This window comes from Diorhabda carinulata, chromosome 9 (assembly GCF_026250575.1).
Source record: "Diorhabda carinulata isolate Delta chromosome 9, icDioCari1.1, whole genome shotgun sequence".
NCBI classification, from domain to species: domain Eukaryota; kingdom Metazoa; phylum Arthropoda; class Insecta; order Coleoptera; family Chrysomelidae; genus Diorhabda; species Diorhabda carinulata.
The window spans coordinates 485,633-498,933 of record NC_079468.1 but is presented as its reverse complement, the minus strand read 5'-3'; the positions used below and the strand labels follow the sequence as shown (position 1 = coordinate 498,933).

At 35.5% G+C, this 13,301-nt stretch overlaps 1 protein-coding gene across 3 annotated transcripts in view; it reads right to left on the bottom strand.

The window, feature by feature from the left end:
- Positions 1-5,536: 5,536 nt before the first annotated feature.
- LOC130898309 (uncharacterized) overlaps positions 5,537-13,301 on the bottom strand; it is a 37,178-nt gene continuing 29,413 nt past the window's right edge. For 2 of the 3 annotated variants that reach the window (XM_057807507.1, XM_057807508.1), the window contains exons 4-10: positions 11,646-11,935; positions 11,272-11,590; positions 11,037-11,215; positions 9,549-9,685; positions 9,378-9,490; positions 7,152-7,397; positions 5,537-5,807 (exon numbers count right to left, since the gene is read on the bottom strand). In XM_057807507.1, the coding sequence (XP_057663490.1) occupies positions 5,593-5,807; positions 7,152-7,397; positions 9,378-9,490; positions 9,549-9,685; positions 11,037-11,215; positions 11,272-11,590; positions 11,646-11,935 (1,499 nt within the window). In that variant the 3' untranslated portion in view covers positions 5,537-5,592. The remainder of the gene's footprint in view (positions 5,808-7,151; positions 7,398-9,377; positions 9,491-9,548; positions 9,686-11,036; positions 11,216-11,271; positions 11,591-11,645; positions 11,936-13,301) is intronic. The other variant, XM_057807509.1, reaches the window with a different exon arrangement.

Genomic DNA, 13,301 nt, shown 5'->3' with positions numbered 1-13,301 from the left:
TTCATCATAATTAGAACAATATGGCGTCAAAGCTGGTGTTCGCGCGAACGGAAATAACGTATCTGTCAGCTGTCACGTTTCGTTAGTACTATGTTCATGACAGCGCGATCATGATCTGATTGAGATTGTTCAGAAACTAATATAAACATTAAATATCATATAAAATTGTTATTTAAAGGTTGATGATTATATTTGAAATATCTTAAATTCTACTTATATAATTCATGGTGAAATTATTCACTAGAAATTATGATTTGATCATATAAACGTGGAATTTCAAAAAAATTGCAATAATATCTGTATTTTGTAAAAGATCGATTTTTATCTATTATAGAAAACAATTTTAAGTAAAATAGATGCAAAAAATCAGACGATTCATCAATGTAATACGCACGAAATTTTATTTCTGTATCGTAAATTGACATTTCATCATAATTAGAACAATATGGCGTCAAAGCTGATGTTCGCGCGAACGGAACTAACGTATCTGTCAGCTGTCACGTTTCGTTAGTACTGTGTTCATGACAGCGTGATCATGATCTGATTGAGATTGTTCAGCAACTAATATAAACATTAAATATCATATAAAATTGTTATTTAAAGGTTGATGATTATATTTGAAATATCTTAAATTCTACTTATATAATTCATGGTGAAATTATTCACTAGAAATTATGATTTGATCATATAAACGTGGAATTTCAAAAAAATTGCAATAATATCTGTATTTTGTAAAAGATCGATTTTTATCTATTATAGAAAACAATTTTAAGTAAAATAGATGCAAAAAATCAGACGATTCATCAATGTAATACGCACGAAATTTTATTTCTGTATCGTAAATTGACATTTCATCATAATTAGAACAATATGGCGTCAAAGCTGATGTTCGCGCGAACGGAACTAACGTATCTGTCAGCTGTCACGTTTCGTTAGTACTGTGTTCATGACAGCGCGATCATGATCTGATTGAGATTGTTCAGCAACTAATATAAACATTAAATATCATATAAAATTGTTATTAAAAGGTTGATAATTAAGAGCGACGTGATTTAATCACTTAGATTTTTCTATTAAATTGATTGTAGAATGAAAAATGATAAATTCGTAATTTCTAATCCTTTTTTTTATTATTGTCACTACAAAAACATCTACCCTCGTAATAAATCGCCATTATCCGATTTTTATTTTTAGGAGTGTTATTTGTAGTCTGTAATAAAATGATATCAAAGAATTTATAAGTCTAGCGAATCACTTGATTACAAAGCACGATACACCCTTTTATTTTCTAAAATACAACCCCTAGAGAAAATGTCTTCTTAGTATCCCACTTTTATATTCCTAACACAACGTAATTGTAAAATAATCCTATATTATCCTTAATCATTGTTATTATAATCGATAAAGCTTCTTCAAAGAACCAGTAATTATATATTATTTTCAATTTTCGATATACAATATATATTATATACCCTCGCAGCTACGTGAATTTGAAAAAAGTACAGTCCGCTCCTAATGGGAATCAACGTCATAGTTAAGCGATTCTAAATGTCCCTTAGACACAAAGCCAAAAGTTACTAATTTAATAATGGAATAATACAAAAATTTGATAAGAAGAAGAAAAATAACGTGTGATTAATTATCAAGACATTCATTGTATATAGTTTTTGAATAACTAGCTTTTTGCACTAGTTACAACACAAACTAGTCTTCATTTTTTTGTCGTAAATTATCTCACCACTTCTGATGAGAACCATTTTAAATTTATTGTACACTGATCGCTCCTAATGGGAACCAACGTCATAGTTAAGCGATTCTATATGTCCCTTAGACACTTGAAGTCACATTAACCTCAAATTACTTACTTTTATTATTATTTATAGCTTTTGTGAACAATAGGATTAGTATTTAAGGCAGCATATATACGGACGGTGTGTTTTTAATAGTTTTGACATCCAGGAAGTACAGTTAAATTATTGAAATTACTTTATTTATTTATATTTTTGCATTCAAGTTAAGTTGAGGATACATTCTTATTGATATACTCGGTATTTTAGGAATTTGTATCATTTAGATCGAGTGAAAGGTTAAGGGTGAACACGTGTCTGCTCTCACGGTACTAGTGAGGTGTCCAGGATGTTACGCGATCGTTTGTTACGATAAAATTTGAAGGGTAAGAAGAAGAGACGCGTTTTTAAAAAATGCTATAGTTAGAAGTAGATGATTCAAGTTTTATGAATATATTTGAAATTTACGTTAAGTCAAGTCGATTTCTTTTGGCAAAATCTCAATTATATTTGATACAAAAATATTTGGTTTGTATGTAGATACAGATAGATAGACGTGTACGAACGTGCAATGTTGCCAAAAAAACTTACCTTGCCAAATTTCCATAGATCTTATTTGTTTCGATGATTAAATAAAATATTATAGGAACATTTGAATTGAACGCACCAACCGCTTCTTCAGGTCAAAAAAAAATGTTAACCTCGCAATTTCTTTTTCATCTGGGGGAATACGAAGGAACCAAACAAATGATCCATTAATTCGATGTTTTGACTGTTCAAAAAGGTTTTTGTTTGAACAACATCAATTCGTGATTATTGAGGTGAATTGGCATCTACTTTTGTCAGATTTTGTCTATGAGCTATGAATTGAAGCCGATTGAGGTCGATTATCACTTTATGTTGATTGATTTTTTATGATGTCTATTGAAGTCGAAGCTAGTTGATCGGGATAATGCTATTGGTTTAATCCACGTCGAAAGTCATAGGAAAATATCGTACGAAAGTGATCAACAATTGCAATTTTTTCATCACGATGAATGTTCGTGGTTGAATTACATCAATTCGTGAATATTCAGGTGAATTGGCGTCTACTTTTGTCAGATTTTGTCTATGAACAATCCATTGAAGCCGATTGTCACTTTATGTTGATTAATATCTTATGATGTCTGTGGTTTAATCCACGTCGAAAGTCATAGAAAAAACATCACACGGAAATTCTCGCAATTGAATTCTATGTACTTTTATTATTAAAAATGTCAATGTCAATATTCACATCAGTGTTGCCAAATCCCAAAATGTCTCGAACCATACAAGACAAATATCGAACACAAGTTTACTTCATGTTTTTACAACAAATTATTTTTATGTATTTAATAAAATACGGAATCTTTATTTAAGAAATCACAAGTAGAATGATTATAATACAAAAAAATATAAGAAACTATATTCTCAGCTTATTGACATGACATGAGGAAAGTTATCTTGACAGTTGACAAGTGACTGACCGAAATAGAATCGGGTACGTTCCGATACTAGTATTCGGAATCGCGACAATTTTGTTTTTTATTATTAAATAAACTGAATTTTATATTTGCGTCGAATTCCGCCCTGGAAATTGACGCCATGTCGCATCTAATGACCCTAATAACATTAACGATTATTTTAGTGGTAATTTTGTTTCCATAACAAAGTTAGAGCTGGAACACCTGATCGAGTTCTCACCATTTGACAGCAGGCAAGAGACTTATGGTAATATCACCATCGGGTTAAGCGATATTATGGGTTTGTGTGTGTGTAACCAACGTCGACATCGATTGTTTACAATCTTCACACAACTTTTACGTCTTGGCGTTAAATCGTCATCTGATGCACGGAACACTTCTACATGATTAATATTCGTAGTTTAGATAATTCTGATTAAACATGGAACCATATTACGAGGGACTTTTAAAGAAATTTTCGATACAACAAGGAAATAAGGCGTTATCTTTCCATAATCCTTTTTATTTTTATCCTTTAATCCTTTGAAAACTGTAGCCTGGGTTCAAGTAGATTTCCCATCCACTGTATCTGGAACCTAACTTAGAACGAGATTTAGATCACAGCTTCCGAACGTCGCGTTCAAGTTAAGTTAAGCTGATACGGCCACGTTAGACTGAAACCGCCCAATTTTTTTTTTCTTAATCTTATTGTGGCTTGTCTTGGTAAATACCAATGGCGAGATGATCCGCTCTAAATAATCGTTCGATGTTATGTATGCCTGTCTATTTCAACATTTTTCTCAACCAGAAGGTTGAGGTAAGACAGTTTTCGGCATCTAACTGTTGTCAAATGATGTCTAGTTCATTTCTTTGCATAGCCACTTATTCTTAGCATTAGCAAACACTCGGTACGTGGTCACAGTCCAAAAAAAATGTTGTTAATGGAAATAGTTCGATTCTGCGCGCCGAATCTCTAGGAGCAGCGTTCGCTTCGCAGTAGATTCAAAATGTCTCGCTTGGATTCGCGTATGTTGGTTTTTCCTAAAACGTGTACCAGAGGGGATTAAGTGAATTGCATGGAATTCCCAAAAGAAGTTATTTAAGAGATTTTGGTGAAGGAGATTGTAGAGGAAGGCTTCAAATAAGGATAAAAAGGTATTCGAGACGAAGGAAAAGCTCAATAGAAAGAAGTATTATGAAGGAATAGCACAAAAAACAAAATACATCAACAATATTCAAAGGAAGATTGAACTACGTCGCGCGAGCGAATCTCTGGAAACGGCGTAGTTTTGCTGAGTCCTCGGCGTTTGACGTACCGAGATAGAATGAATTTCTTCTCGATTCCCAACGCCTCGTCTGGGTTCGTATAAGTATGAAACAATGAGCAGGTAGAAGTTATATTAGTTTTCCCCAAGAAGTGTATCGGATTAATTGTACTATGCTATTAAGCCAGTTAAGTCTGTTGCTCAAAAAAAGTCGAAATTTATGGGATTAGAAGCGTCAAAAAATAAAAATACGTCAACAATTATTTTCGATACGTTCCTGTGTTTAATAGTTTCATCATTCATGTCCTGATGAACTGGAAGGATAACGGTTAATGTAAAAACAATAAAAATGTATATTTCATGATTGAACAGGGCCGTTGTAAAGTCATAAGCCGTGAGAATTTATCGAACTAAACCAGGTGACAATACGACACGTAAGGCTATTTCGATTGCGCTCAATTATTATAAAATCACCCACCCCCGGGCTTCTAATTTATACAACAAACGATACCGATCTTGTGATCAACGCTCGTTTATTATATTTTCATTATTTGAAATTCAAATGAAAAAAAAAATTATTATTAAAAAAAAAATCGTGATGTTACGATAAACAATAAATAAGCGGCAACGCTGTTTGGGTATCGAAATATGTCAAAGATTATTTCTTTCGTTTTTTTTTTTTTTGATAACAGGAGGCATTACCACCTCAATTAACACCTCAAAAAGGTAGATTTAGCAGATGATGATGGAACTCCTGCAGCACCGAAGATCGACGAGGCGGGATCTGCAGGTTTCTTGGAGTTGGGGCTAGGTTTGTCCTAAGATGAAAAATGGAAGGTTTTTCCTTTGCAGAGTCGATTTTCACGACGAAGTTTAGTTTCGTGGGACATTTTGGGGGACATTAGACTAGAGGAAAACCGCAACACCGACGATTCCAACGTTGCCGGTTGACTCCTATCGAACGTACTTGTAGCTAAGATTCAACACACTAATTATAAATAAATTGATATAAAATATATTGTTTAATAAAAAAATAATCAGATAAGGTTAAAAATTACATTAGATACGATAATTTTCCAATGTAGTCGCGATCGCTTCTTCAGGAGATTTATACTCGTAGACTTTCGTCGATTCTACTGGTTTCAATATCGTTTTGTGCAGTATCAAATGTACAATACTGCAAACCAAAGCAATCAGACTAAATATTTGTAATGTACATTTCCCACCCAAATATTTATATAACAATCCTCCCATGAAACTTCCAACGGCGTAACCTAATAAATAATAAAAGAAAATCACTGTGGAATATATGTACAAGATCTTGAGCAAAAAAAAATCGACTCAGGTGGCGTCCCTGCGAAAAAACCCATCACCTAACCACCACCAGGAAGATCATCGGTTCCTCATCGATTCATTGTCAGCACATCGCTGATAATCAAGCCTTAAATGATGTACAAGTCCAACAAGAACTTAGAGGGGTGCACGTGAGTGATTGGACAGTCAGAAGAAGCCTTAAGGCCGCCAACCTTGAACCAAAATTGCCAGCTAGTGGTCTCGAATTAACCCTCACTGACTGGCAAACAATGAAGCTCCTTTCTCTTCTCAGACGGAAGCAGATTGAACCTGCGTTGTTGCTATAGAAGAGGACGAATCTACAGAAGACTTGAAGACAGACTGAGCCTGCGTGGCTGCTATAGAAGAGGGCGAATCTTCAAAAGACTTGGAGACAGACTGAGCCTGCGTTGCTGCTATGGAAGAGGACGAATCTACAAAAGACTTGGAGACAGATTGAGGCTGCGTTGTTGCTATTTAAGAGGACGAATCTACAGAAGACTAGGAGGCAGATTGAACCTGCGTTGTTGCTATAGAAGAGGACGAATCTACAGAAGACTTGAAGACAGACTGAGCCTGCGTGGCTGCTATAGAAGAGGGCGAATCTTCAAAAGACTTGGAGACAGACTGAGCCTGCGTTGTTGCTATTTAAGAGGACGAATCTACAGAAGACTTGGAGACAGATTGAGCCTGCGTGGCTGCAATGGAAGAGGGCGAATCTACAGAAGACTTGGAGACAGATTGAGCCTGCGTGTTTGCTATATAAGAGGACGAATCTACAAAAGACTAGGAGACGGATTGAGCCTGCGTTGTTGCTATAGAAGACGACGAATCTACAGAAGACTAGGAGACAGATTTACGTGATGTAGCACGACAGGAAACGTGGCATTTGGATAAAGTTCGTGATGGTTTGAGCGAGCATGTCGATGGAAACTGACCAGCACATAACCTGGACTTAAATCCTATCGATTATGGGATGAACTGGGAGAGAAAATCTTGCATTAGCCGCGAAATCGGATTTAAAAACGAGCCGAGCAAGAAGTAATTTATTCGATCCGATCGAAAGCGATTGGAAGGTGTTATTAGGGCCAAGGGAGAGAATACTAGCGGTTTACTGTTAACTTAACCCTTAACTGTTTAGATTGTTGAAGATTCCTTTCGCTTTGATGTTATTTCTTCACCAAAATGATACGCTGTACTCAGATTTTTTGCTAGAGATTTTTTACGAGCTAGCTACTTGAGTCGATTTTTTTTTAACTGTTTTTAGTTGTGGGAAGTATTCATACCGAAGCCGTCGTCCATACCAGCGGCTATTCCTTGCATAGTAGCCGACGCTCCGGGTGGAGCTAATTCGTTGGCGTACGCCACGATAGTGGTGTACGTGAGAGCGTAAGTAGGCCCTTGGAAAACGATTTCTATAGGTACTATCCACCAAGGGGAAGGTACGATCGATATTAGGCCTAAACGGAGGGCGTAGTTGATAAAACACATACTGAAACAGTGAACGTGCCCGAACCGTTTCAAAATCATTCCTGAAAGAGAAGTACAACTCACTATTTCAATCTAAATAGTTCTTATATGTAGTCGATTCATCAGGCATTTTTCCCCCTCAAATACCTCCCAAATTCCCCAAAATTACCTCTGTAAAGTCAAAAAATATCATAAGAAAAACAATTTCGGTCAGTTTTTCTGAAACTTGGCATAATGATAGTTCGAAAAAAGCCTATTAAGAGTCTCAATGAGCAAGAAACCCCTCAAATACCTCCCAAATTCTTCAAAATTACCCCTGTAAAGTCAAAGAATACCATAAGAAAAACGGTTTTCGGTCAGTTTTAATGTAACTTGGCATAATAATAGTTCGAAAAAAGCCGATTAAGAGTCTCAATAAGCAAGCAACCCCTCAAATACCTCCCAAATTACCCCTGTAAAGTCAAAGAATACCATAAGAAAAACAGTTTCGGTCCATTTTTATGAAACTTGGGATAATGATAGTTCGAAAAAAGTCGATTAAGAGTCTCAATGAGCAAGCAACCCCTTAAATACCTCCCAAATCCCCCGACATTACCCCTATAAAGTCAAAGAATACCATAAGAAAAACGGTTTTCGGTCAGTTTTAATGAAACTTGGCATAATGATAGTTCGAAAAAAGCCAATTAAGAGTCTAAATGAGCAAGAAACCCCTCAAATACCTCCCAAATCCCCCGAAATTACCCTGTAAAGTCAAAGAATACCATAAGAAAAACGGTTTTCGGTCAGTTTTTCTGAAACTTGGCATAATGATAGTTCGAAAAAAGCCGATTAAGAGTCTAAATGAGCAAGAAACCCCTCAAATACCTCCCAAATTACCCCTGTAAAGTCAAAGAATACCATTAGAAAAACAGTTTCGGTCAGTTTTTCTGAAACTTGGCATAATGATAGTTCGAAAAAAGCCGATTAAGAGTCTAAATGAGCAAGAAACCCCTCAAATACCTCCCAAATTACCCCTGTAAAGTCAAAGAATACCATAAGAAAAACAGTTTCGGTCCATTTTTATGAAACTTGGGATAATGATAGTTCGAAAAAAGCCGATTAAGAGTCTCAATAAGCAAGAAACCCCTCAAATACCTCCCAAATTACCCCTGTAAAGTCAAAGAATACCATAAGAAAAACAGTTTCGGTCCATTTTAATGAAACTTGGCATAATGATAGTTCGAAAAAAGCCGATTAAGAGCCTCAATAAGCAAGAAACCCCTCAAATACCTCCCAAATCCCCCGACATTACCCCTGTAAAGTCATAAAAGCTTGGCACAACGATAGTTTGAGGCAACCTGATAAAAGTTTCACTGGGTTGGCAGTTGTGTGGGAAAGAAACGTTTTGAGCAAAAAACATTGAGACTATTTATAATGACATCTACCAACCCAATAGGTGACTTATTAACCCTCAAGAAGTTGCCACCGCTTTTTGGTTTTACAAAAATTTCGAGAGGCGTTCCAGGTTTTTACTAAAACGGCATAGGATTGAAAAAAAGGTTTCAAACATCAATTTGTTGTTACTTAACATTTAATTTTTTTTTGTCAAGTTTTCAGTTAACCCTCGAACTTTATCATGGTTTTTTATGGACTAAAATCAGTCGAAAATCTGGAATTGATCATAAATTTGTTCAAGGGTGTCGAAAAAACAATATTCATACCGAAAATTGCCAAAATATAAGATCTTTTAATTTTTTTGTAATAAGGGGTAGTTTTCCCAGCTCCACCCTTCACTTCAGCACAGAAATAAGGAAGTAAATAAAGATTTAATCTAAATTTTTAAGAATATAAGTGTCGTTTTTCAAAATTTGACTATTTTACATTTTTTTTAACCCTAGTAACTGGACTAATAAAAAATGTAGAGATTTTATAGTCCAGTAAAAAGGGGAATAAAAACTGTTTCGTAACGTTTTTTTATAAAATTCAACCTCTCGAAAAAATCAATGGGAACGAAATCGGGCGTCGTTTAAATCATTAGTATAATTAACTGAAATGAAACATACCCGATATGGAGAAAAAAATAACTTCTCCCCCTAAAGTTTCGGCAGCTACGATAACTCCCTCTAATAATTTGATATTACCAATTCGAGACATTTGAGCTAAGTCCTCCAAATACCTAAAATAAGTTTAAACAAATATTCGACGTCGAATATATTGGAAACGAAGTTATTTACCAGAATAAATAATAAACTATGAAACTATCGACGATTCCCGAAAAAACGGCAAAAATAAGAAACACAACGACTCGTTTGTCCTTCATCAAATTTTTCAGATCCTTAAAGATGTTGTCCGAGGCCTCCATTATCGGTAGCTGAAATTTTTACTAGAGAAAAAATATATTTTGCTAAATATACATCGAAAAGGGATTACAAAAATATCATTGATCGCATTAGAAGAAGAAGAACAGACCCCTCGTACATTTTGGCAATTTCAATCTACATTTTAATCCCGAATATCCTCTTCTTAAGACCCCGAGCTCCAGATTCCATCTCATCTCTTATACGAAGTCTAAATTTGCCTCCTTTCGACATGAATTCCTCCTAATTATCTTCTGAGGCTCATTCCTCCAATGTTTTCATCTCCTGAGCTCTCGTTTCCTCTAATAAATTTCTCTCCTTTGATATTGCGTCTCTGGAAGGTTCCTGGTTATCGTCTACAGCTAGTTTACATCTGGTTGGATCTTCAGCAACGAATCTTGAGCACGCTCTCCATTTTAATCCCGAATATCCTTTTCCTAACCTCTTCTCGAGTCCCCGAGCTCCAGATTCCATCCCATCTCTTGTACGAAGTCTAAATTTGCCTCCTTTCGACATGAATTCCTCCTAATTATCTTCTAAGGCTCATTCCTCCAATGTTTTCATCTTCTGAGCTCTCGTTTCCTCTAATAAATTTCTCTCCTTTGATATTGCGTCTCTGGAAGGTTCCTGGTTATCGTCTACAGCTAGTTTACATCTGGTTGGATCTTCAGCAACGAATCTTAAGCACGCTCTCCATTTTAATCCCGAATATCCTTTTCCTAACCTCTTCTCGAGTCCCCGAGCTCCAGATTCCATCCCATCTCTTGTACGAAGTCTAAATTTGCCTCCTTTCGACATGCATTCCTCCTAATTATCTTCTGAGGCTCATTCCTCCAATGTTTTCATCTCCTGAGCTCTCGTTTCCTCTAATAAATTTCTCTCCTTTGATATTGCGTCTCTGGAAGGTTCCTGGTCATCGTCTACAGCTAGTTTACATCTGGTTGGATCTTCAGCAACGAATCTTGAGTCTCGTTAGTTGAAATGTTCATACCTTCATTTTTTGCCATAACAAAATGTAGATTTTCTCCATAAATATCGTTATTACGTAGCATACTCTCCATTTTAATCCCGAATATCCTTTTCCTAACCTCTTCTTGAGTCCCCGAGTTCCAGTTTCCATCCTACCTGTTTTAGGGTTTGTCTAGAAGACTCCATGTTTTTGGTTTTTACAAAATTTGCCCCATTTTCAAAATGACTTCTTCCTAATTCCATTATAATAAATATCGATACATTGAATTTGAGATAATCGATACTTTTGGTGTCGAAGAATCGATTGAAACAAAAAAGTTTAACCGGTTGTCGCTGATTGGTTTCGCTCGAGGCTATTTTCGTGGAGAATTAGATCAGATCCGTGAAATCACTTACCTTGAGTTTAATACAAGCTAACAAATCAAAAACGGAACAAACGACCATCACGAACAAAGCCGGGGTGTAGGTAATGGACGTTCCAGAAAAATAATCGACTGCGTATCCAGCTATCAACGCGGAACATCCATATCCGATCGTACCCCATACTCTTTGTTTACCATAATCGAAATCTTGTCCTAAAACACGAATCATTCGAATGATTTGTCGATTTTTCGACGTTGCCACAACATACCGATGACGTCAAAGCATATGGCGTCGCTTATCGAATTGACAACGTTGAATCCGATCGAACCGATCGACATCAGAACGACGAAAGCCCAAAATGTGAACTTTTTGTATAAACAATTGCGTCCGTTTTCGAAATCTTGATGACAAATTAAATCGCAATCGTTTGATACGGTCTCGTTACTCATTTTACACAAATTCGATTCAGTTATATTCGGATTAGTATCAGTTAAATTTACGAGAAACGACATCGGTAGAATAAAACATTTCGAACTACATAATATCCGTTTAATTTGATTATCGCATTTTGTTTCGTCTAGTACGTCCTGAAAAATATATAAATTCTAATTTCCCCTCGTATATACCGTTTGGGATACTTACCGATGACGTACATTCTTCCAAAACGTTTCCGTTGACGTTTCGTACGTCAAATGTCAAAGTAGGTTGCGGAGGTACGTAACCCAAAAGGGCAAAACAAACTGTCATGATTAAAATAAGACCCATGAATATACTTTTCCGATGGTTTCTCAATATATCTACGATCAATCCGAAAACAGGTTTGGCGATTAGAAATATTATGGGTAATATTCCCGTTATCGTACCAATTACCATGGAAGAAACGCCCAGTTCCTTACCAAGGACTGGTAATTGAGGAAGTACCGGACCCATCGCTTAAAAAAATTACGAGAGTTGCTAGTTAAAGTTTGAGATACGGCAACACTGATATGGACATGACATATCTGACATTGACATTTTAAATGGTAAACGTACTAATAATGTGACGTCATACATACGAGTGCTATTTGAGTTGTTTATAGATATTAGAAGCATTCATCTTGATCAAAAATGAAATTTGATAATTTCTTTGACTTTCGACGTGGATTAAATGATGAAGTCGTCCAAAATCGGTTGTTGTGCCATAAAACATCGATTTTGTTCTTCTATTAGATCGTGACAAACGACGAATCATAGATCTATGCGTATGAACTCGAAACTAACCAAAAATCGACTCAATTGACGAACCAAATCAAAAAATCCAACAATCAAAAACGTGTAATTCGAATCAATTAACAAATACCGTTAGAAACGCGGAACTAATAGTTAACAAACAATTATTTTCATTGTTAAACATACTAGGGTCATTGACATGTTGACAGTGGTCAGTATTAATATTATTAAACGGTGCTACTACCATCCACGGAGCGAAGACCCTTCACCTTCAATCAACAACACAAAAAACCTTAATATTCAATGTAAAATCCATCGTATTCTATGGTTTTTAAGACGAACTGCTAAATTATGATATAGAAATTATTACGCGGGAGAATCAAAAACGTGTAATTCGAAACAATTAACAAGTATCGTTATAAACGCGGCACTAATAGTTAACAAACAATTATTTTCATTGTTAAGCATACTAGGGTCATTGACATGTTGACAGTGGTCACTATTAATGTTATTAAACGGTTCTACTACCATCCACGGAGCGAAGATCCTTCACCTTCAATCAACAACACAAAAAACCTTAATATTCAATGTAAAATCCATCGTATTCTATGGTTTTTAAGACGAACTGCTAAATTATGATATAGAAATTATTACGCGGGAGAATCAAAAACGTGTAATTCGAAACAATTAACAAGTATCGTTATAAACACGGCACTAATAGTTAACAAACAATTATTATCATTGTTAAGCATACTAGGGTCATTGACATGTTGACAGTGGTCACTATTAATGTTATTAAACGGTTCTACTACCATCCACGGAGCGAAGATCCTTCACCTTCAATCAACAACACAAAAAACCTTAATATTCAATGTAAAATCCATCGTATTCTATGGTTTTTAAGACGAACTGCTAAATTATGATATGGAAATTATTACGCGGGAGAATCAAAAACGTGTAATTCGAAACAATTAACAAGTATCGTTATAAACGCGGCACTAATAGTTAACAAACAATTATTTTCATTGTTAAGCATACTAGGGTCATTGACATGTTGACAGTGGTCACTATTAATGTTATTAAACGGTT